Raw genomic sequence first — 25,916 nt, forward strand, 5'->3', positions numbered from 1 at the left:
GCGCCTAAGGAAGTTCAAAGTGAGTCAGAAGATCCTTAAGAACTTCTACTCATGCACAATAGAGAGCATCCTGACTGGTAACATCACCTCCTGGTTTGGGAATAGCACCGCACACGACTGCAGCAGACTACAGAGAGTGGCCCGTTCAGCCGAACACACAATTGGAGGTGGGCTTCCCACTCTCCAGGACATTTACAACAAGCGTTGCAGGGGTAAGGCTAAGAGAATAATCAAAGACTCTAGTCACCCAAACAACTGCCTCTTTGAACTGCTGCGGTCAGACAAGCGATACCGGAGTCTCATGGCCAGTACAGAGAGACTCAGAAGGAGCTTCTATCCCCAGGCCATCAGGATGCTCAACGACAATAACATTATGTAACAAACCATCATCTACACTCACTGCACACACATCCACACGCACACTTTAAATAAACACTCACCGTAACACCCACTCTACTCACTTTAGACACTTTAACACACTTTATATTTATTGGTAAAGAGATTTGCACTACAATCCATACCTCATTGCACCTTACCCTAAGTTGTACCTCATCCCATTTCTGCATTGTACTGTATACTGTATTGTAACTCAGTTACAAATTTGTTCTATTCTGTATTGTATATATGTAATACGTATATTGATGACCACTTTTGTTTACACTTTGTTTATGTACTTTTGACTTTCTATTTTATACTTTATCTATTTTTTATAGCACACTCTCAGGAGCAAAACAGAAAAAAGCATTTCATATAAAAGTATTCTGTATTTTTGTATGACAACTAATAAAGAAACTTGAAACTTGTTAAAGGTGAGTGTTCTTTCATTGAATCTCTCAAATGTTGTTTTGAACGGCGTCTCCAGGATGATGCTTCCGCTGACCCTGTGGTCGTTCATCTGTCTGCATCTGGCCGGGTTCGGAACAGGCATCGATGCCACCGCTGTGCAGACGCAACGTGACAGTCCAGTAGTACCAACCCAGCAGCAAGGTCCAATACCTGTTCATCCAAAGGAGGCAGTTGAAGAGCAGGTGTGGACAAGTAAATTACACGGCACATATTCAATTCAGTGTTGTATTTGATTTTCTCAAATTCTATTGCAGGGGCGAAGTACGTTTTAATTTTTTTAACGATCTCGCATATTCATTTACCGGAGTGTTTATTTTTTTGCAGGATTACTACCTACAGCAGTTATTTCAGCAGTATGGCAACAATGGGATACTGTCTTATGCAGGTCTGAAGAACTTACTGGGTAGCCTGGGTCTCGGAAAGGTCAGCACGTTGGAGATCACTCACCACAGCCTCAAGTACGTCCGTTAACCGGTGATATGGACAGCAATGCATGTCATATTGTAGTTATTTCAGCGAATATTGCAAGTTGCGATGTCATTTAAAATTTAAGGTCTTAAATTAAGAATCTATGTTTCCCTTTTCATGTAATTTCAAACTATTTCACGGAGTATTGTGAAATGTAATGTTATGTAAATGTTTCTCAATGGCTACACTGTCTTACTGGATTTGCAAGTGATAACCAATCAAACACTTCCCATTCTCATTCATCATGTGTATTTTAACAATCAAAAAGCCCATGTATTTGATATTGTTCAGCCTTAACCCTTTCACTACCACACTATAGGTTAACCTGCCACACTACCGTCTGTAGTGTGGTAGTGAAAGGTCAACCTTCTGTAGTGTGGTAGTGAAAGGTTAACCTTCTGTAGTGTGGTTGTGAAAGGGTTAACCCTTTGGTAGTGAAAGGGTTAATATACACTCCTGCAAGGATATGAATAATTATAATTAATATACACTCCTGTAAGTATATGAATAATTCTAACACATGTCCCCTCACAAAGGCAACCGGTTAAAACCAGACACGCATATAAAGACATGAAATAAAATCTCACAATATATGTTTTGTCAATTGCTTCCCTTGGGATTTCCAACCCCCTCTGAAGCAGGCCTCCCACTGATGAGTTAAAGGACAGCAGTCCGTCCACTGATGGGATAAAGGACAGTGGCAGTCCTTCCACTGATGGGTTAAAGGTAATTTAGATAAGGTAATTTAGGTAATTTAGAACTGTACTTTGTAAAGAAACTCAAAGTGTTAAGAGCGATGCACTGCTCTGTTGTATGTTAGAGTGATGCTCTGTTGTATGTTAGAACTTTGTAAAGAAACTCAAAGTATTAAGAGCGATACACTGCTCTGTTGTTATATATTTTTTATTGAACAATTTTATCACACTTTTTACTGTCTGTTCTATTTTATTATTTTTAGCCTATTTTAAACTGAATCAAACCGCACTTTTTTACTCTATCTAATCTAATCTATTTTATTATTTGTATTACTGGAAAAACTGTGATTTACCTTACCTTGCTATCTCTATCTTTTTGTATTTAATTTTTTATGCTCGCTTATGCCTGTATTTTTTACTGTTGTGAAGCACTTTGAACTGCAATTTCTGTGTGAAAAGTGCTATACAAATAAAGTTATTATTATATTATTATTATTATTATTATTAAAGGACGAGGACACTCGGTGGTCTCGCCCGGTCCCAGAGTCGACACCTAAACTCTTGGAGAAGTTTCTCTCTCAGCATGCAGTTCAGGACCATCTTCATGGAAATGTGAGTATATAGTCAATTTCAACTGATTAGGGTGCTAACGTGTTTACAAACCACACAATTGGTTTCTTGCCATAAACGGCACAGTTTAAAGTTCATTCTCTCACTTCAAAGTGTCTTGTTGTAAGCAAGGTGATATGATATCTTTGTTTGACATTGTTAATGAATAACTGGCCCCTGTAAATGTCCTAACCCAACCTCCAACATACAGTTATCCCCCTACCCCACCCCACCCCGCCTAGGCGCCTAGCCAACCCCCCCCCCCCCACCCACCCACCAACCACCTCCAATGTACAGTTCCCCCCCCCACCCCAACCCACCTACCCAACCTCCTCCAATGTACAGTTTCTTCGTCAAATGTATATACTCTCTTTTTTAGACTATTTTTGTATCACAAACAGTACTGTATTTGTAAATCTGGTATGTCATAAATGTCTAGATGTAGCAGTACTGTCTATCTGTATGTCATGTATGTCATATATGTTAAGATTAATTGAAAATGGGGGACCCTGATGTAAACAAGACGAAAGTATTTCTCTGGTCTGCATTCCCTTAACAATTGTGTGTATTGAGCTGTACTGTATTGGTCTATGTTGAAATAATAGCTCTACACTCAGACAGCCGTCACTGATAGTGTTTGGTCAGTAACATGGGTCTCCCAGTCCCTCCTGCGCCGCAGTAAACACACAATACATTTTCTGGTATCCCGTTCTCACTTTATCAAAGTGAGATTGGGAAACGAGCGCTGGTATGAAAATAAGATAAAGGCTAATCACTCTCCTCTTCCTCCTAAACAAAAGAAAACACACAAGTAACTCCATGTCATTTTAAAACTCATTTGCCTTACCTTGCTGCTATCTTTTTTTAATGCTTGTTTTAATGCTTGTTTTATATGTCATTGTATGCCATAGAATCAAACCATAAACAAAGTGGCCTATTGGGATGCTAGATCCTAATGTGAAAAATTGTGATTTAATTTTATATGTCTGCACTTTGCCTGCCCTTTTTCAGCTGTAAAGCACTTTGAGCTGCAATTCTTGTATGTCAAGTCAAGTCAGTTTTATTTATATAGCACATTTACAAATGACTAACAGCCAAACCAAAGTGCTTTACAACATGATAAAAAAAACACATACAATGCAATAAAATACACAACAATTACAAAAAAGGTAGGGTACAGTACATATAAGAAAGCAAGTACAATAAAAAAGAGACAGGAAAATTGGATAAAAAGTCCAGAGTGACAGTGGACGTCATGTATAAATGCTAGGCTAGCTCTGGTCAAAGGCCAGGGAGAAGAAGTGTGTTTTGAGCAAGGATTTAAAAACCTCTAGGCTCTGGGCAGATCTTATGTGGGGGGGAGGCTGTTCCAGAGTCTGGGGGCAGCAGCAGCAAAGGCTCTATCTCCCCTAGTTTTTAGCCTGGTCCTAGGCACCTCCAGTAGCAGCTGGTCAGCAGACCTTAGGGCTCTGGATGGGGTGAGGTGATGTAGGAGCTCAGCTAAGTACAGTGGAGCCAGCCCGTGTAGTGCTTTAAAAACAGTCAGTAAAAGTTTAAAATCAATACGGAAACGGACAGGGAGCCAGTGGAGAGAAGCCAGAACTGGTGTGATGTGGTCACGTTTCCTGGTACCGAAAAGCAGACGGGCAGCCGCATTTTGTACCAGTTGCAGGCGACGGAGCAGCAACTGGTCAATGCCGACATACAACGCATTGCAGCAATCCAGCCGGGTCGAGATAAAGGCATGCATTGTATGAAAGGTGCTCTACAAATAAAGTTGTTTTTACTATTATGTAAACTGCTACCCTCATGACTGTAGATTGTCATTAGGAATGTCCGATATTATCGGCCTACCGATATTATCGGCCGATATTGGCATTAAAATGTAATATCAGAAATTATCGGTATTATCGGTCACTTTACAAAATGAAAAGGTCACTTTACTTTATAAAGAATAATTTTTTTTCTTTTTAAAGAACGGGAGTGGTTCTTGTATAGCAATAGATGGATATAGCAAGATAGCATAAGGGTATAACTGTATATTGTATAGTATAGTATTGTATAGTAGTGTACATAAGACCCAGTGCCTCATCTGTAGCTTAACACTGTATTGCACTATCGCAGGACCTTAGCATGTCTTTTACCATGCATTTGAAACTTTATGTACATTATACCTGTTATGTCTTATTCTTATTACTTGTATTACTGCACAATCGCTGCGGGCATGACCACCCGCATTTCACTGTATGCCCTGACAAATAAAACTCTTGACTTGACTTGACTTGGTATCGGTTTAAAAAATATAATAATAATAATAATAATTAAAATTATTTTTTTACATTTATTTACCAAGGCAAGCAAGTAAGAACAAATTCTTATTTTATTTATTGTCAAAAGTATGCATAATGTTGTGTCAATTCCACGACAGGAGATATGTAATGTTAACTTAATTACCTAAAATTATACCGTTTTTGGGGGGGGGGACGGGGGGGGGGGCCGCATATATCGGTATCGGTTGATATCGGTATCGGAAATTCCTGTTCCACCCCACTGGGTCGGTACCGACCCCTATTTGACATTATGATCATATATCCATATTTATCAGAGTGGTGCAAAAAATCTGCGATTTTAAAATCAAACGTTTTCAAGTATTAACATCACTAACATGTCACAAAAGCATGTAGAATGTATATTATCATCAATACGTTAGTTTAGCAATAGGTTAAAAGTGTCATTATATCTGTTTAAGGTAAAAAGAAAATTAAAAATAAAAATGCGATTAATTTGCGATTAATCGCGAGTTAACTATGGACAATCATGCGATTAATCGAGTTAAATATTTTAATCGTTTGACAGCACTAATATATATATATATATAAATGTGCGAATTGGCTATAATAAGGTAATGTATAAGCATATATATATATATTTTTTTTTATTGGTCTTTTTCCCCCTCCATTTTTCCTCCGATTTTCTCCCATCGCAATGTTAGTCGTATGCCAATTCCCAGTCCCTTCCTGGTCGCTGCGCACTTACCCCCCACAGTCAGATCATCTGGGAGAGTGGAGGCTACCACGCGCTTCCTCCGACACACGTCCAGCCAATCACCGCTTCTTTTCACCTGGCAGCGCGGATTCTCATCGAGAGGGCGTAGCGTGTGGGAGGACCACACTATCCCCCTCAAGTCCTATCCGCTGCTAAACGAACAATAATCGCTAAACGAACAATAATCACTATGCAACAACCATCAAATGCACACACACCCACACGCACACACTCACTCAAACAAACAACACACTGCAGCACCCACTCTCCACACTTTAGATCACACAAACACACTTACACTTTATATTTATTGATAAAGGATTTGCACTACAACTCGTACACCTACTGTGAATTGTACCTAAATTGCACCTCGTCCCATTTCTCCATTTCTGCCTTGCACTATATAGTATTGTATATTAGTACACTGCACAGTATTGTATATTGTATGGTAACTACGTCTATTCTGCATCGAACATTGTACATATGTCTAAACTGAACACTGTGACCTCTTTTTTTTACTTCTAATTTTACTATGTTTTTATTTCATACTTATCTTGTCTTGCACAGTCTCTGGAGCGCAACAGTAAGAAGCATTTTGTACAAAAGTATTCTGTACTTCTGTATGACAACTATTAAAGAAACTTGAAAACTTGAGCAGGCGCCCCGACCGAACTGTAGGAGTCGCTGTTTACAACGACCCGGACCCACCCCGCCAGCTTCTCCCACCCTCCAATACAGCCAATTGTATTGGTGCAGACGGCCAGCCAAGCTGGTGACAACCCCGGAGCTGTGAGCTGGATTCGAACAGGCGAATCCAGCTCACAGCTCCGGGGTTGGTGACGAACGCAATCTCCGCTCGGCCACCTAACCGCCCGGTATAAGCATATATTCTATATTCTATAATAATATTTCAAATTGCATTGGTCCGGATGGGAGAATTCAGTACTGTATCTACAGAACCTTCGGTTTTATCATCTTCCCTTTATTAATTCCCTTAGAATTTTTGTACACATGATCAAGAGGGTACTGAACGAGGTCAGTGGCAGTTTTTTTTTAAGTCTGGTCATTATCATCATTATTCACTGTCAAAGATGCAAAGAAAAATCATATTTTGTTTCATCACAATTTACTCATAGCATATTACCAGAAACAATATTTATAACACTGGGAATACATTCCCTGAGTTCCATAGATGTTCCTAGATACCAAGAACATGCAAATGGTCCTTGTAGAACTGGAGCAATCTTCCCTTTTACTTGGGTATGTACTTATAGGCAAATTTTCGAAAAATTTGGCTGGGGTGGAACAGGTTAAGAGTTAGACAATATCGGTATATCGGATATCGGTAAAAAATCCAATATCGAACATCCCTAATTGTCATCGCTCTCCTCTTCCTCCTCCTAAACCCTGGGTGGGGTGACAGTGTCTGATCGCTCTCCTCTTCCTCCTAAACCCTGGGTGGGGTGACAGTGTCTGATCGCTCTCCTCTTCCTCCTAAACCCTGGGTGGGGTGACAGTGTCTGATCGCTCTCCTCTTCCTCCTAAACCCTGGGTGGGGTGACAGTGTCTGATCGCTCTCCTCTTCCTTATAAACCCTGGGTGGGGTGACAGTGTCTGAACGTGAGCCAGCTGCTGTGGAACTTCGGCCTGGGCAGGGCCTCCCACATCACCCAGGCCCACTTCACGCTCCTGTGCCCCGCCCTGCTGTACCAGATCGAGAGCGGCGTCTGTCTTCGCCACGGAGGAGGAGGCGCCGGGGGCCACGAGGACGGAACAGTCACCTTCCTCAGAGGTGTGTAGATGGATGGATGGATAGATAGATAGATAGATAGATAGATAGATAGATAGATAGATAGATAGATAGATAGATAGATAGATAGATAGATAGATAGATAGATAGATAGATAGATAGATAGATAGATAGATAGATAGATAGATAGATAGATAGATAGATAGATAGATAGATAGATAGATAGATAGATAGATAGATAGATAGATAGATAGATAGATAGATAGATAGATAGATATATAGACAGACAGACAGACAGACAGACAGACAGACAGACAGACAGACAGACAGACAGACAGACAGACAGACAGACAGACAGACAGACAGACAGACAGACAGACAGACAGACAGACAGACAGACAGACAGACAGACAGACAGACAGACAGACAGACAGACAGACAGACAGACAGACAGACAGACAGACAGACAGACAGACAGACAGACAGACAGACAGACAGACAGACAGACAGACAGACAGACAGACAGACAGACAGACAGACAGACAGACAGACAGACAGACAGACAGACAGACAGACAGACAGACAGACAGACAGACAGACAGACAGACAGACAGACAGACAGACAGACAGACAGACAGACAGACAGACAGACAGACAGACAGACAGACAGACAGACAGACAGACAGACAGACAGACAGACAGACAGACAGACAGACAGACAGACAGACAGACAGACAGACAGACAGACAGACAGACAGACAGACAGACAGACAGACAGACAGACAGACAGACAGACAGACAGACAGACAGACAGACAGACAGACAGACAGACAGACAGACAGACAGACAGACAGACAGACAGACAGACAGACAGACAGACAGACAGACAGACAGACAGACAGACAGACAGACAGACAGACAGACAGACAGACAGACAGACAGACAGACAGACAGACAGACAGACAGACAGACAGACAGACAGACAGACAGACAGACAGACAGACAGACAGACAGACAGACAGACAGACAGACAGACAGACAGACAGACAGACAGACAGACAGACAGACAGACAGACAGACAGACAGACAGACAGACAGACAGACAGACAGACAGACAGACAGACAGACAGACAGACAGACAGACAGACAGACAGACAGACAGACAGACAGACAGACAGACAGACAGACAGACAGACAGACAGACAGACAGACAGACAGACAGACAGACAGACAGACAGACAGACAGACAGACAGACAGACAGACAGACAGACAGACAGACAGACAGACAGACAGACAGACAGACAGACAGACAGACAGACAGACAGACAGACAGACAGACAGACAGACAGACAGACAGACAGACAGATAGATAGATAGATAGATAGATAGATAGATAGATAGATAGATAGATAGATAGATAGATAGATAGATAGATAGATAGATAGATAGATAGATAGATAGATAGATAGATAGATAGATAGATAGATAGATAGATAGATAGATACTTTATTAATCCCCTTGGGGAAATTCAGGGTATCTCACAGCTCACACAGTATACAGACATTGACAGGTCACATTCAGTTTCAAGTTATGTCTGCATCATGAATTAAAAATAAGCACATGATAAAATTCAATTAAATCATATCTATCAATATCAATAAGAGCGTGATGAGATGAAAAACAGGTGTATAAAAACCGGTGTAAAAAAACAGGTGTAAAAAAACAGGTGTAAAAACAGGTGTGTGGGGAACAGGTCAGAGGTCAAGGTCCCCCTCACTATATTGCGCTGTTGTACAGTCACCCTCACCTCCTCTTCCTCAGAGGTGTGTACCTCAGCCACCATCACCTTCCTCAGAGGTGTGCAGTCATGCCACCGTCAGCTGTTGCATGGAGTTTGCAATATTTTATTTTGTATGCTGTATGGGGGGGGGGGGGGGGGGGGGATTTGGGCCCAAAATGAGGTGTATAGCAGTAATTTAAAATGTACTCATTTAACTGAAGCGACTTACAAGTTTTGTACGACAAGTCAGCGGGAAGGGTATACAACTCTTACAGCTGAGTAACAATGTTCATCAAACAGTGCTGAAACGTGGGTGCTGCAGTGTTGAGTGCATAGTAGAGACATATTAGACATATTAGTAGAGTAGGAGTGCATGATAGTATAGGACAGTAAGAAGGTTAGTGCTAGTTAGTGTTTTGTTTTTTTTATCACACAAATGGAATATTAAATTCAAATGTATTTTCATTATACAGTAAGTACAGTACAACTAAAAGAGGTTTGGCATCCACCCAGAGTGCAAATGTAACAGTAAAGTGCAATAGTAATATACAATGTACAGGTGATTTAAGATGGGTATAACATATATAAATGAGTACTACTGAGTAATAGTGCTAACCAGATGTATGTACAGAGTTGTAATATTAATATATACAGTGATACAAGCATAAAGACACTATGGTAGTAAGTCATACTGGCCAGCAGCGTAACTAGTAAGAGTAGGTAAGGGATATGTACAGATATAGATATAGTATCTACAGATATGTAAAAAGGATTATATGCATGTATGACAGGACAGATGTGGATATATATATATATATATGGTAAGAATAAATATATATATGGTATACAGCATTATATGACAAAAAAAACGAAATAAAAAGAAACTGATAATTAAAGGTAATAATTAAAAATGGAAATAATTCATAATTAAAACATGCATCAAACAACCAAATAAAATGACAAGGTATGTAATGCATGAAGCAGAACAGACAAATGACCATTAAAAGGCTGGATGACATGATACACACGATAAGAGTCCTTAAAAGTAGCGAGAGGGATCAATTTGTCCATTTTCAAAGTCTTTCGCATCTCGTTCCAACTGCTGGGAGCAGCAAATTGGAAGGAGGATTGACCGAAGGAAGTGTTAACACAGGGAACATCTAGCGAGATATGGTGAGCAGCTCTGGTGTTATAGAGATATGGTGAGCAGCTCTGGTGTTATAGGGATATGGTGAGCAGCTCTGGCGTTATAAAGATATGGTGAGCAGCTCTGGTGTTATAGGGATATGGTGAGCAGCTCTGGTGTTATAGAGATATGGTGAGCAGCTCTGGTGTTATAGAGATATGGTGAGCAGCTCTGGTGTTATAGAGATATGGTGAGCAGCTCTGGTGTTATAGAGATATGGTGAGCAGCTCTGGTGTTATAGGGATATGGTGAGCAGCTCTGGCGTTATAGAGATATGGTGAGCAGCTCTGGTGTTATAGGGATATGGTGAGCAGCTCTGGTGTTATAGAGATATGGTGAGCAGCTCTGGTGTTATAGAGATATGGTGAGCAGCTCTGGTGTTATAGAGATATGGTGAGCAGCTCTGGTGTTATAGAGATATGGTGAGCAGCTCTGGTGTTATAGAGATATGGTGAGCAGCTCTGGTGTCATAGAGATATGGTGAGCAGCTCTGGTGTCATAGAGATATGGTGAGCAGTTCTGGTGTTATAGAGATATGGTGAGCAGCTCTGGTGTTATAGAGATATGGTGAGCAACTCTGGTGTTATAGGCAGGGCCGGACTGGGGAAATAATTCATACCGGGAGATATAGCGCGAAATATAGCCCCAGTCAGGCCACTTTTTAAGCGGGGTCTGGGAGTCCCCCACCAGGAACATTTTAGTTACAAAGACTTTTTAGTGCATGTGAATCACAAACTAATGAGCCAACAATTGCTTAGTACAATGTACTGTTATGAACCTCAAATAAAACGGTTGTGGCACTAGCAATGCTACTCTCTCCACCTTCAAAAAGAAAAAAGCAAGAGCACAACATATTTTTCTATTTAATATTATAATACAGTTAACCCTTTATCTGCCAGGGATTATTCTGATCTTAATCCCCTCTCTGCCACCACTGTAAATCTATGGAGATGTTCCCCTTCTTTGCAGGGCTATAACTTTTTAAATTGTATTGCTAAATTGACATTACTATGGCCCATTCAACGTCAAGTATCTATCGTTTAGGATGTAGCAACGTTCTACTTTTTCATTCACAGATTCATACTCAAATACGGTCTAAAGTATAAATATGTTTTTATCGTTTTCTGCAGCATTCCATGGAACGTGAGTTATAGCCATAAATACATATATTAGATCATCAAATGTAGTTTGATACCGATTGAGGCCAGATAAAAAATGTCAACTGTACGTGGTCCTAGACGTTATGACTTATCATCTGCTGGTGCCCGGAGTGGGGGGGGGGTTTATAAGTCCGTGGCCGACATTAAATCATTTATGTAGTATGGGTGATACATAGATCAGAGCAGTTTGTATGGACAATAATAATCAAACACGCTGAAACTCACCGCAGCTTCCTCGTAGCGATGGGGGATGCTACTGGAGCAAAAAGATCATTATTATGGGATGTCGATCTTGTTGGTCCAGTTCCAGGTTGTATAATACTATATACGTCCAAATCATGTTGTTTATCGAGTTATTGGCAACGGATCGCTATCCAGTGTATCAAGCTGGAGTCCCGCGAGCGATAGCGAGTGGCTGGACGAAATATGGGTGAGCACCACTTCCGGTCACTCACTTCCGGTTTTGGCACCTCGCCGATCGGCCACCAGATGGCGGTCTTGTACCATTGGAGAGTTGAGAGGAGCTCTACAGCACCCGTCAAGTCTCTGTGGGTGAAATATGATTGCCATGACAGATTTTTGAAATATTGATCTCAAAGACGCTGTACGACGTCATTGGCAGATTACACATGGCGAGGAATGACGTCTAAACACGTCATTGGCGATTAAAGGGTTAACCACTTTCTCCACCTATTCAAACAAGAGCACAATACCCAATACACAATACTTTTGATGGGTAGTGGACAGTGGTGCATCAGTAAACTGAATAGGGATTCAGTTTACTGATGCACCACTACCCATCAAAAGTTAAAATAGCCCTTTACGCAAACATTAAATAACAGACCTTTCATTAACAATACTATAATAACAGTAGCCACTGCCAGAATAGTGTGACACATGTATCGCGTGTGGTGAGCACACACATGCATGCACAACGAAGACAGAAGATTGCGTTGTCTCAATCATTTTAAATATAAAATTATGAGCTCAAAGTATGAGCTCACTGACTGAAATTTCCAACAAAAAGCATCAATTGTCAAATAATATTGATCACATTAACTAGACTAGATGTTTTTGAGGAAATTAGAAAGGGAACAACAACTTAACCCTTGTGTCTGATCAGATTCTTATTTTTTTGATAACTTTGCAGTAATTATGTTTGTAGCCAATATATATGGCAAAGGTGTGTAATCTTTTAATTATCTTGGAGTTTTTTTTACTTTCTCTTTCATAAATTGTTTATTCAACTTCAGCCCCGATCATAACCACCACATATTGTTTTTTGTAATGTCAGATTTAACAACTCCTTTCAGAAAAGTGGGAGTATTTCATTTTTAATCTGACAAAAAATGAAAAATGGTTATGATCAGGGCTGAAGTTGAATAAAATATTTATGGAAAAGTTAGTGGGAAATTATTTCAACATATAATCTTTTTATGGCGTTTTTCAATTTAGTCCCCTAATATGGTAAGAGTATAATACTTTAGTTTTCAGACACAAGGGTTAAATTATTTATTTGTTTCTTGGCAGATTTAACATTGGGCTTTTGACAGGGGAGATGATGCATTGCATGGTAACGTTAGCTAGCTAACATCCACATTTTTCTCACTGACTAACCTGCTGGTCCCTTGACCTTGGTGCAAGAAAACATTTGATAAAGCAGCATCTCCTGTAAGGGCCTTTCTTTTTCTTTGTTTTATCCCTCTCTCCTCCACCCTTTCTCTTTCTTCCACTGTCCATCTTGACATCAACGTTAATTGACTTTTGCTCTATCTCTCCCGAGTCCCTCACTACCATGGCTCACTGGCTGTTATTCTGCAGAGTGCCATCGGCCATTCCATTCACCGCCTCTGCTGTCAATCAGTTGTATCGCCTGGTCCCGCCTCCACCAATCACAAGCGGCAGCACGGCTCCATTTGCGTGTGTGTGATCCGCGAGAGGGAGAGAGTCAGAGAGATAGTTCTCCAACTGAAATCCTGGTTGTTCCCCACTGTTGGATTCTTCTGTAATCAGCCAATCTCATCTCGTCATCTCCTTCGTGACTCTCCCTGTTCTGCGTTGTGTTTGTTTCAATACTTCACATTGGCTGTCACCCACTGTATCAACCCCTGTTAGTACATCCGTTAGTCATAAGAAACGACACTGCAACGTGATCTCTTTCCTTGATCCTCATGTTTATTTTCATGTACCAGATGGAAACACCGTTCTGTAATGTCCTTGACCAGTCTTTGAAGGAAAACTAAATTCATTATTCTCCACCGTCTCTTCTCTCATGAGTCCACTGGTTCTGGGCCTCGTTGTAGCCATGCATGATGTGATGATGTGGCATATTTCCCCTCCCCCACCCGGCGGGGGTGAGGAGGGATGAAAGTCTCTGATCAACGCGTCTGCTCGTCTGTGCTTCGTATCTCAGTCTAACTTATCCCGGAAGAAACTCGCATCATAATGTCTTCTCCCTAGCAATGGGGGCCCGTCCCCTTTTCACGTTAATACGTGATGAGCTGCCATGGCAACTGCTCTTCACCTTTAGCATGGTTCTATCGATGTCAAACTATCCCCCTAGTTCTCTCTGACCAAACCTGCCTGCTCTCAGTGCTTATCAATGTTTTGGTTACAAACCTGCTGACGACCTTGGCATTCACACACCCTGCTTGCTACCGTGGAGACACACACTGGCTGCCGGCTAATTTTAAGATCTATAGATCAGTCTGAGTAGATGCTGTCACCCACCAATACATACATTATATACACATTGAAAAACATAGATTCACCACCCACAGGTTATCTAACTATCGCACCACCACAACTAGAAACAATGGCCTGGCAAAAAAAAAATTATAATAATTTAATTTTTTTATCTGTGCAGGCCAGGCCACGGGAAAACTCCTGGTGCTCCCGATGGCCAGTCCGGGCCTGGTTATAGGGAATAGATGATGATTTTAACAGGTAACAGTCGGTTCTAGGGATGACCTGATAGGCCGATACCACTTGTTTTCAGACCAAATACAAGTATTTACGCGCACATGCCGATAGTGTTAACATGGGGAACATATCTTGTGAGATATTGTGGTTTGGAAAGAGATCCCAACCAACCAGCCGTGCGATTATGATCAGTGGATGAGGACGACTATTCGCATGCTGCTTTGCTCCATGCCATCAGGGACAACCCCTCAATCCCAGCCACTATACACAGACTTGGCTGACAGAAGGCTAGACTAAGACGAAGGTTAGACTCCCAAGATGTAGCACTGAACGGCACAGGAAATCCTTCATTCCGACAGCCATCAGACTTTACAATGCATCACTGTGCCTCACTGCATCACTGAGCACAGGGTGACAGTACCATCTTCCTGGACTTTTACTTTTACCTTTAAACCAACATTGTACAATTTTACACTTACTGTATATTTTTACTGTATATTTTATATTAGAATGTATATACATAACATAGGGAAATGTATATCCCGGACCGTATTTTACTCTTACTTTTACTATTTTTTATTCTTATTCGTGACTTTGTTTTTGTCTACCTAAATGTTTACTGTGAGCGATTTGTAGTGCCAAAATCTCCCTCGGGATGAATAAAGTATTTCTATTCTATTCTATTCTTTGCTGTTGTGACCTCCAGCTCTGGGGTGGAGCTTCCTGGCGATGGTGGTGATCAGCCTGCCATCTCTGCTGGCACTGAGCCTGGTGCGCCTGGTGCCCCCTGCCCGCCTCCAGGTGCTCCTCTGCCCCATGGCAGCCCTGGCAGTGGGCACCTTGTGTGGAGACGCCATGTTGCACCTTCTGCCCCACGTAAGTAACAGTGTGTCAATAAAATGATTTAGCCTTAACCCTTTCACTGTGACAGAAGGTTAACCTTTCACTACCACACTACGGAAGGTTAACCCTTTCACTACCACACTACAGAAGGTTAACCCTTTCACTGTGACAGAAGGTTAACCTTTCACTACCACACTACGGAAGGTTAACCCTTTCACTACCACACTACAGAAGGTTAACCTTTCACTACCACACTACAGAAGGTTAACCCTTTCACTACCACACTACAGAAGGTTAACCTTTCACTACCACACTACAGAAGGTTAACCCTTACACTACCACACTACAGAAGGTTAACCTTTCACTACCACACTACAGTAGGTTAACCCTTTCACTACCACACTACAGAAGGTTAACCTTTCACTACCACACTACAGAAGGTTAACCTTTCACTACCACACTACAGAAGGTTAACCCTTTCACTACCACACTACAGAAGGTTAACCTTTCACTACCACACTACAGAAGGTTCTGTATCGTTAGTGGCTTAGCTTGGCATCGCCTTCTGCACTATCTCGCGTACGTGCACGCGTACTGAATAAACCACAAATGTACCTCTAATACCAGTATTAGTCTGACCACACCCCTCATCAGCTTACCTTCATAAGCAGGTGTGTGGTCACCTGCTCTCCTCCTTCTCGCTTTCACCACAAGGAAGAGGTGCCTCGGTAGATCCCCACACTTGACACCATGATGGAAGAAATTGGATTAGGAACAGCTTGGGAAACAAGGATACGTTGACATCATATCTTTATTTTCTCTCTCACTATTTTCGAGAAAATACGGCGATATTGTCTTCGTACTGGAGTGTCTAGAAGATGATGATCATTCTACAAACCCTCCACCGGTTTTCGTATTGGGAGCACGCCGCTGCATGCTTCTCAACTGCAGTTCCTTGCTGTGTTTGTTGGGGTGAAACCTGTCAGGCCACAGCTGAACTGTCGGACATGCCGCTGTTGTGAGGAGCGGTGCGTTCCAGGTTGGGTGAGTAGTGTTTGCTGGCGGGCTCCACTTGTCTGTTAGTGCTATGGGGGCTACTAGACAAAGTTTATGGAAACCGGCCCCAGGCTAGGGTCCTTTGTTTAGCCGTCTAGGCGACAGAAGGCCTTGGTCTGGCGACCATTATAGTTTTAACTAGTGGGCCGCGACCATTGACACTGGTGATCCCTGTGTGTTCTGGACGAGTGGATTCTCTCTGTCACCGTGTTAAGACCCCATCTTTCATATCCAAATGAGAGTATTCCTTCACGAGGGGATATGTGCATGTAATGTGCGATAGCGGCAGATTCATGTTCAAAGTCAGCTATACAGGCCAGTTGGTACTGTGCTGATTCCGCCGGACGTGTTAATGTCACCGTTGTGAAGCGGTGTTGACGTCTTGTTTTCTCTTTTCTCTTAAAAAGTGAGGAGGGTTCAGAACGGCGGCCTGTCTGGGTGAGTGTTATGTCATTGTTTACATGTTCATAGCTTACGGTTAGCCGGTCGGTGGCCTGGCGCGGGGTAGCTTGGCTTCTCGCGCGCCGCCGGGAGCTCGCTCCTGATCGCGTGCGTCGTAGATCGGCGTCTCGCGAGCGGAAGCGATAGCACCCGAACGGTTGGAGCAGCCGTTAGCTTGATGCTATTCTGTTGAACGTGCTTTGATTTTTAACATGTTTTACACTCTTGACCACGACGTCATCCTTGACAGGGGATGTTCGTCAACCCTGCCTGAGCCTAGACGGGGATTGCGTCAACAAAGAGGGCTGTGTTCTACGGTGGCTTGTGACTGCACTTCGCTGATCTACGTTCCGGGCAGGTACGGGGTTGGCCAGACCCTCATAACACGTCTTCTGGTTTTACCTTGCTAAATGTATTGTGAATGACGGTGTTTTTTCCCAAAACGTGTGTTGTTGCAATGCATTTGAGATACGTTGCGGGTTGTGTGTGAGCTGTTTTTGTCACTGGCAGTAGCTTCTCCGTGCAGGTCGTGATGTATTGATCTGGTTGTTGTGTGAGAAACATCATGGTGTTTATGTGTACCGTGTACTCACTACTAAGGCAACTAACCTATGAAGCTATGCTTGGTGACGAGTGAGTAAAAGAATGTTCTTTCTCAGACTGTAATGACAATGGACAGTGAGTTCACACATTAACAGGTTTTCCTGTTTTAACTGGCCGTATTGAGGGTAAAATAGGAGGATTGTGTTTTTCCCCCCCCGGTTCCCTGGGGACTTTATCACCTCCTATCAGACATGTTGTGCATTAATTGTGTCTTTTGTGTGGTAGGGATACGATGTAACTCTCAGCTTGATTGCTGAGGTTGTGCTAAATCTGCTGGAGAAACTTATTTCCTAAAGGGAAATTGGTTTGGTTGCTGTCATGTGTGCTTAGCAAGGCCTGTGGTCGATACTAATCAAGAATGATGTATTCTCTCATTGTGATGATGATGGGTTGTGTGTGTCATGTGACCTACAACTGGGTTGTACTGGCCACAGAAGCACATGTGTATGTTGGACCGGGGTTCTTAGAGCCCTCTCTATTCTGTGTTTTTCCTTAGTAAAAATCAGATGGCAGGTTAGCTCGTGCGCTGTGTGGAGCTGTGAAACGCTTCATAGAGCTGACTATGACTGTGTCATATTCTCTTTTTGTCGTTACGTCGTATCATGGGTGTGGGGTCGTAAAGGGGTGAACTGGTAACCTTTCCTCTCCCCATTGTTCTGTCGGTCAGGGGTACACCCCCTGTCCTTCAAGGTTCCCGTCACGTGGCGGTTCGGCACGTTACGGGGGGGGGGGGGGGGGGGGGGGGGGGGAGTTCCTGGTCCCACGGCCTGGTATATTGGGCGTGTGCACCGCAGGAATTCCCCCGCCATAGAGTACGTCACCGTGCGCGTCTCTGTTGGTAGGACTTCCGTGTGCTGTTCAGGTCCATGTGATGGATCTGTTTTCAGGGGGGGTGGTCAGGGCTCCTCCTCACCAAGCGCCTACTCAGGCCTTCTGTGAGTTCGGACTCCTTCTTCCATGTGATCCATGTGAGGAAGCCTCCATCAGAGTACAGAGCCTTCCTCCTCAGATTGTCAAAGTGAGTGGACCCTCTAGAAGGGTCCTTTTCTATTGTATGTATATTCGATTCAATTCGTTTATTGAGTGTGTATGGGTTCGGTGCCTCTTCCCCGGAGGCCCTAAAACCAGTTTTTTACATGGCTCAAGGTGCAATATATTCTTTTCAATCTGTACAGCTCGCGTGGGAAGTCTCTCTGGGGATCCCCGTCTCTTTCCTATGGGAGGGTGGTGGGATGTAAAAATGTGAACATTTTTTACCCCGGCTGTGTAGACTGGGATACATACTGTTGATGCTTCCTTCTTTCTATTCCAGAAGTGTTGGAGTTAGGGAGTGTCACACCCCTCTTGTCGTTCCCCTGGGCGCCTTGGGGATTCAATGACAGGTCTAAATAGCCTGTTCATTGATGGGGGTGTGTCCCGACGCACGTATAGTGCTAGCTCGCTGTAAACAGGCGATTGACTGGCACGCCTTAGTTGCTTGTGGTTGAAACAGCGTTTTTATAAAGCAACTGAGATGGGGGTTTTTCCTCTTCCGGCGACCACATCCCATGACCTGGGTGGGTTGTCGACGGATCCTCGTTCATGTCTGGGGGATGATGACGGGATGGATCTGAACATATGTAGTGGGGTCTCACGCCCTTGGGGTGGGCCACCAGGCGCGGTTCGTCCCGACGTCTGGGTGGCGCCTTCTTTTCATGTTAAGATCAACACGCATATCTGCCCTTCTCCTGGAGTAGGCATGTCGGCGTGGTTAGGGCACGGGACTGGTTCTGGTCACGCTGGTCCAGATCAGTTGAACCCGTTGTCCGCCGGGGATGCAGATCTGCTGTTCTGGTACCCTGAGGGACTTGGGCTTTTTTCAGGGGGAAAAATGCCAGGTCGGTCTGGGTGTCACAGGGTTAAGCGCTATGGAGACCCTGGTTGGGTATGTTTTTACTCAGCACTGTCGTCATGGCTTACAGCCATGCCATTCTGTACGCGCTCGATCTCGTCGGATCTCGGCCGCTACACAGGTTGGTCCTGGTTAGTACTTGGTTGGGAGACCGCCGGGGAATACCAGGTACGGTGTGCTTAGGGGCTGGTTCTCCATTGTTTTTCGCTCCTCTCTCACGCATGGCGAAGAGGGGCCTGTGGGGGTGGTTTTTTGACCTCCTCTGGTGACCCTGTGCTTCCCGTACCGCCAGGCCCGGTCCGAAGTGATGTTTGCGACCCGTAGGCCTGGGTTAACCCTTTTTGGAAACTGAAACGTTTGTACTGCGGTATAGCCGGTGTATACCCGCAGGTGTGTTTTGGAGTTTTTTCTTGAGGGGTTATAGGAACAACCACCGCATTGGGTAACACCGAGGTGGTTGATTCCCTGGTGTGTTGGAGCAGTGTCAACTCCCGGGTTCACCGGTTGAGGGTGCCCCTGCACGTTCATGACGTCTGCCAATCGTGTCAGCCTTCTCTGCCTCGACCCCTCTGGGTGGGGGTTGTTAAATGGAGGCTTGGTCATGCAACACCGCCAGCTTACGCTCCTTCCGCCGGGGCGGCTGTGTTCAGCTGTCCCCTCTGGCGCCTGTCTCGTCCGCAGTCTCCAGGCTAGGGTTAACAGCCTGTTGCCTGGTTTTTCCCCGGTGCGCTGCCTGCTTCCGTTGGTTAACCTTTTTTGTGTGCTTACGGCCATGCTGACTGCCTATTCTGCAGGGTCAGTGTGCCAGGCGGTGTACTATTGGGGGGACGGGGCCCGCTCGGCTTACTGGCCTGGTTGGTTCCGCCTGGGAATACCAGGTGCAGTAACTGAGGGGCCTTTGTCCGAATACGCTGGCGATGTGGGGGGCGGGGCACTACGTGCCCACCTGGTGGGGTCTTGATGCTGGCATCATGGACTTCTCCGGGCCCCCATTCCAGGGAGTCCAGTCCTTTTGGTGGGTCTGGGTCTTCCTTCGTGCTCCGCTGCTACGGCCTTGCCACGGGGTTGGGTTTGCCCTTGACCCCGTGATTCTGGGGGCAGTAACGAGGTTGTTCCTCCGTTCGTTCCCGGGTGGCATGCGGGTTGTGCGTGTGTGTAGTCATGGGTCAAGCCACGGTCTGCTCACCCTGTGCGTTGAGTTGCTTGAGTGCCTCTTCGCACGGTCGGGTCCGTCGCCCTCCCGTGACGTCCCTAATAGGGGGGCTACCCTCCATTAGGGGGGGTCGGGGGGGCTCGGCCCTCCCTGTTCTGATGGTTTTGGGGGGCTGTCAGCGGGGTGTATTTGTCAGCCAAGTGGCTCCGCTTGGCCTCCCTTGTGCAGAAGGCGATGCCAAGCTAAGCCACTAACGATACAGAACGTTAGGTTATGACTATAACCAAGTTCTGTTAGTTAGGGGCGATGCTTGGCATCGGACGCCGCTGCAGCCCTTGTCCTCACCTTGTGGTGAAAGCTTGGGAAGGAGGAGAGCAGGTGACCACACACCTGCTTATGAAGGTAAGCTGATGAGGGGTGTGGTCAGACTAATACTGGTATTAGAGGTACATTTGTGGTTTATTCAGTACGCGTGCACGTACGCGAGATAGTGCAGAAGGCGATGCCAAGCATCGCCCCTAACTAACAGAACTTGGTTATAGTCATAACCTAACGTTAACCTTTCACTACCACACTACAGACGGTTAACCCTTTCACTACCACACTACAGAAGGTTAACCTTTCACTACCACACTATAGAAGGTTAACTTTTCACTACCACACTACAGAAGCTTAACCCTTTCACTACCACACTATGGAAGGTTAACCCTTTCACTACCACACTACAGAAGGTTAACCCTTTCACTACCACATTACAGAAGCTTAACCCTTTCACTACCACACTACAGAAGGTTAACCTTTCACTACCACACTACAGAAGGTTAACCCTTTCACTACCACACTATGGAAGGTTAACCCTTTCACTACCACACTACAGAAGGTTAACCCTTTCACTACCACATTACAGAAGCTTAACCCTTTCACTACCACACTACGGAAGGTTAACCTTTCACTACCACACTACAGAAGGTTAACCTTCCACTACCACACTACAGAAGGTTAACCCTTTCACTACCACACTACGGAAGGTTAACCCTTTCACTACCACACTACACGGACGGACCGGGTTAACCTTCTGTAGTGTGGTAGTGAAAGGGTTCAAAGTGAGAGAGGGAGAGAGAGAGAGAGGTTCCGGTACAGAGAGGCCGCCGGTCCAATTATGGAATTCCATTTTGGGATGTCCTGGGGAGGGGGGGGGGGGGGGGGGCAATTAAAACTAGAGTGTTGCAACAGGTTTCGTCTCGCTCTCTGCTCCCCAGACGAGGCACGTGGTGGACCACTCCGAGCTGCAGGACGCCATCCTGAAGGGCCTGAGCGTGATGGGAGGCCTGTACTTCCTCTTCGTCATGGAGGGCCTCCTGGGTCTGAGGACCCATTACAAGGTGTGTTATGACTGCTGGCTGGGTCCACCGTGGTGGTGGTGTCATGTGTTCTTAATCCGGGGAAGTGCAGAGAGGCAGGCGCTCGAGGAAAAGAGAGGGCAGATCAAAGGTGTTTTTGCTGTGCCGTCTGGCACTTTGCCTCATAATCAGCCTCTCTCTCTCCTCCTTTGCCTCCTAATCAGCCTCTTTCTCTCCTTTACCTCATAACCAGCCTCTCTCTCTCCTCTTTTACCTCATAACCAGCCTCTCTCTCTCTCCTTTACCTCATAACCAGCCTCTCTCTCTCTCCTTTACCCCATAATCAGCCTCTTTCTGTGAGGTTTCGCCTGTTCCCTGGACCTTTAATTCCCTGTCTCCTCACCTCACCAGCCCCCACCTTTGGACTTTCCCTGTCTACTCTCCTCAACAGCCCCCACCCTTGCGATGTTTTACTCTCCTCTGCTCTTCAACAGCCCCCACCCTTGGACTACCTTTCACAGCTGTCATTAGTTTATGATTAGCGCCCCAGAGGGCTTTAAATACCTGGACCTCCCCTCCAGTCCTGGTCGGGTCGTTCTGTATGCTGGTTCGGTGTTCTGGACTCTGTATCTTTATCTGTGTTCAGTGTTCATGGAGTCCTGGACGTTACCATCACCTGCTGCGTCTCCGGCGTGAGACGACGTGCCAGCCATCACCACCTGTCGCCGTTTGCCTGGAGTGGGACACCGTCTGCGCTCTCTAATCCTCTACGGGAGGTTTTCCTGTGTTCCCACTCCAGACGTCAAGCCGGCGCGCATCGCTTCCTATTCCACGGGAGGATGCGTCTCTTCGCCCCGGTCCTCTGGGACCCCGGTGTTCCGCGCTGCCCGTCTGCAGCATCCGAGGGGGGATCTCCGTGCCAGGCCTGGAGTGGTGTTCCCACTCCAGACGTCAAGCCGGCGCGCTCCCACTCCAGACGTCAAGCCGGCGCGCATCGCTTCCTAGTTCCACGGGAGGATGCGTCTCTTCGCCCCGGTCCTCTGGGACCCCGGTGTTCTGCGCTGCCCGTCTGCAGCTTCCGAGGGGTATCTCCGTGCCAGGCTTTCGCCGTCGGAACCCTGCCATCCCTGTAAGCAGCTCTGGCCCTCGCCCTGTCCAAGGCCTTAACCCTGTTCTCTGTCCCTGTTTCCAGCCCGCCTCCCCGGGCCTCTGTCCCTGTTCCCCCTCTCCAGTGCCCCTGTTCCTGCCCTGACTTTTTGCCCTGGCCCTGTCCCTTAGCCTTAGCCCCTTAGCCTGCTCGCCTCTTAAAGGCACAGTGCCACATTTTTCCCTATTTCTTTGTTTCCAGTGTTTTTGTGTTCTCCCTTAAAGGGACAGTGCCGCTTTTTGTTTGTATTGAATAAATGCCCTGTTTTGGCTTACTCTCATACCTGTCTTGTGTTGTGCGATTGGGGTCGGTTACAAACCATAACACTTTCTCTCCTTTACCTCATCAGCCTCTCTCTCTCCTTTACCTCATAATCAGCCTCTCTCTCTCCTCCTTTACCTCATAATCAGCCTCTTTCTCTCCTCCTTTACCTCATAATCAGCCTCTCTCTCTCCTTTACCTCATAATCAGCCTCTTTCTCTCCTCCTTTACCTCATAACCAGCCTCTCTCTCTCTCCTTTACCTCATAATCAGCCTCTCTCTCTCCTTTACCTCATAATCAGCCTCTCTCTCTCCTTTACCTCATAACCAGCCTCTCTCTCTCCTTTACCTCATAATCAGCCTCTCTCTCCTCCTTTACCTCATAATCAGCCTCTCTCTCTCCTTTACCTCATAATCAGCCTCTTTCTCTCCTCCTTTACCTCATAACCAGCCTCTCTCTCTCTCCTTTACCTCATAATCAGCCTCTCTCTCTCCTCCTTTACCTCATAATCAGCCTCTCTCTCTCCTTTACCTCATAATCAGCCTCTCTCTCCTCCTTTACCTCATAATCAGCCTCTCTCTCTCTCCTTTACCTCATAACCAGCCTCTCTCTCTCCTTTACCTCATAATCAGCCTCTCTCTCTCCTCCTTTACCTCATAATCAGCCTCTTTCTCTCCTCCTTTACCTCATAATCAGCCTCTCTCTCTCCTTTACCTCATAATCAGCCTCTTTCTCTCCTCCTTTACCTCATAACCAGCCTCTCTCTCTCTCCTTTACCTCATAATCAGCCTCTCTCTCTCCTTTACCTCATAATCAGCCTCTCTCTCTCCTTTACCTCATAACCAGCCTCTCTCTCTCCTTTACCTCATAATCAGCCTCTCTCTCCTCCTTTACCTCATAATCAGCCTCTCTCTCTCCTTTACCTCATAACCAGCCTCTCTCTCTCCTTTACCTCATAACCAGCCTCTCTCTCTCCTTTACCTCATAATCAGCCTCTCTCTCCTCCTTTACCTCATAACCAGCCTCTCTCTCTCCTCCTTTACCTCATAATCAGCCTCTCTCTCTCCTCCTTTACCTCATAACCAGCCTCTCTTTCTCCTCCTTTACCTCATAATCAGCCTCTCTCTCCTCCTTTACCTCATAACCAGCCTCTTTCTCTCCTTTACTTCATAATCAGCCTCTCTCTCCTCCTTTACCTCATAACCAGCCTCTCTCTCTCCTCCTTTACCTCATAATCAGCCTCTCTCTCTCCTCCTTTACCTCATAATCAGCCTCTCTCTCTCCTTTACCTCATAATCAGCCTCTCTCTCCTCCTTTACCTCATAATCAGCCTCTCTCTCTCCTTTACCTCATAACCAGCCTCTCTCTCTCCTTTACCTCATAATCAGCCTCTTTCTCTCCTCCTTTACCTCACAATCAGCCTCTTTCTCTCCTCCTTTACCTCATAATCAGCCTCTCTCTCTCCTTTACCTCATAATCAGCCTCTTTCTCTCCTCCTTTACCTCATAATCAGCCTCTCTCTCCTCCTTTACCTCATAATCAGCCTCTCTCTCTCCTTTACCTCATAACCAGCCTCTCTCTCCTCCTTTACCTCATAATAAGCCTCTTTCTCTCCTCCTTTACCTCATAATCAGCCTCTCTCTCCTCCTTTACCTCATAATCAGCCTCTCTCTCTCCTTTACCTCATAACCAGCCTCTCTCTCCTCCTTTACCTCATAATAAGCCTCTCTCTCTCTCTCCTTTACCTCATAATCAGCCTCTTTCTCTCTCTCCTTTACCTAATAATCAGCCTCTTTCTCTCCTTTACCTCATAACCAGCCTCTCTCTCTCTCTCCTTTACCTCATAATCAGCCTCTCTCTCTCTCTCCTTTACCTCATAACCAGCCTCTCTCTCCTCCTTTACCTCATAACCAGCCTCTCTCTCTCCTTTACCTCATAATCAGCCTCTCTCTCCTCCTTTACCTCATAACCAGCCTCTCTCTCTCCTTTACCTCATAACCAGCCTCTCTCTCTCCTTTACCTCATAATCAGCCTCTCTCTCTCCTTTACCTCATAATCAGCCTCTTTCTCTCCTTTACCTCATAATCAGCCTCTCTCTCCTCCTTTACCTCATAACCAGCCTCTCTCTCTCTCCTTTACCTCATAATCAGCCTCTCTCTCTCTCCTTTACCCCACAATCAGCCTCTCTCTCTCCTTTACCTCACAATCAGCCTCTCTCTCCTCCTTTACCTCATAATCAGCCTCTCTCTCTTCTCCTTTACCTCATAATCAGCCTCTCTCTCTCCTTTACCTCATAATCAGCCTCTCTCTCTCCTTTACCCCACAATCAGCCTCTCTCTCTCCTTTACCTCACAATCAGCCTCTCTCTCCTCCTTTACCTCATAACCAGCCTCTCTCTCTCTCCTTTACCTCATAATCAGCCTCTCTCTCTCCTTTACCTCACAATCAGCCTCTCTCTCCTCCTTTACCTCATAATCAGCCTCTCTCTCTTCTCCTTTACCTCATAATCAGCCTCTCTCTCTTCTCCTTTACCTCATAATCAGCCTCTCTCTCCTCCTTTACCTCATAATCAGCCTCTTTCTCTCCTCCTTTACCTCATAATCAGCCTCTTTCTCTCCTCCTTTACCTCATAATCAGCCTCTCTCTCTCCTCCTTTACCTCATAATCAGCCTCTCTCTCTCCTCCTTTACCTCATAATCAGCCTCTCTCTCCTCCTTT

General features: G+C 45.2%; 1 protein-coding gene across 1 annotated transcript in view; it reads left to right on the plus strand.

Annotated features, from left to right (window-relative positions):
* Positions 1 to 866: 866 nt before the first annotated feature.
* slc39a5 (solute carrier family 39 member 5) overlaps positions 867 to 25,916 on the plus strand; it is a gene marked incomplete at both ends in the record, with an annotated part of 33,662 nt that continues 8,612 nt past the window's right edge. The window contains 6 exons of the mRNA XM_084333365.1: positions 867 to 1,028; positions 1,171 to 1,308; positions 2,592 to 2,621; positions 7,275 to 7,455; positions 15,169 to 15,338; positions 21,709 to 21,831. Of these exons, the coding sequence (XP_084189491.1) occupies positions 867 to 1,028; positions 1,171 to 1,308; positions 2,592 to 2,621; positions 7,275 to 7,455; positions 15,169 to 15,338; positions 21,709 to 21,831 (804 nt within the window). The remainder of the gene's footprint in view (positions 1,029 to 1,170; positions 1,309 to 2,591; positions 2,622 to 7,274; positions 7,456 to 15,168; positions 15,339 to 21,708; positions 21,832 to 25,916) is intronic.

The sequence above is a fragment of the Notolepis coatsorum genome (assembly GCF_963971535.1).
Source record: "Notolepis coatsorum genome assembly, chromosome: 17".
Classification (NCBI taxonomy): domain Eukaryota; kingdom Metazoa; phylum Chordata; class Actinopteri; order Aulopiformes; family Paralepididae; genus Notolepis; species Notolepis coatsorum.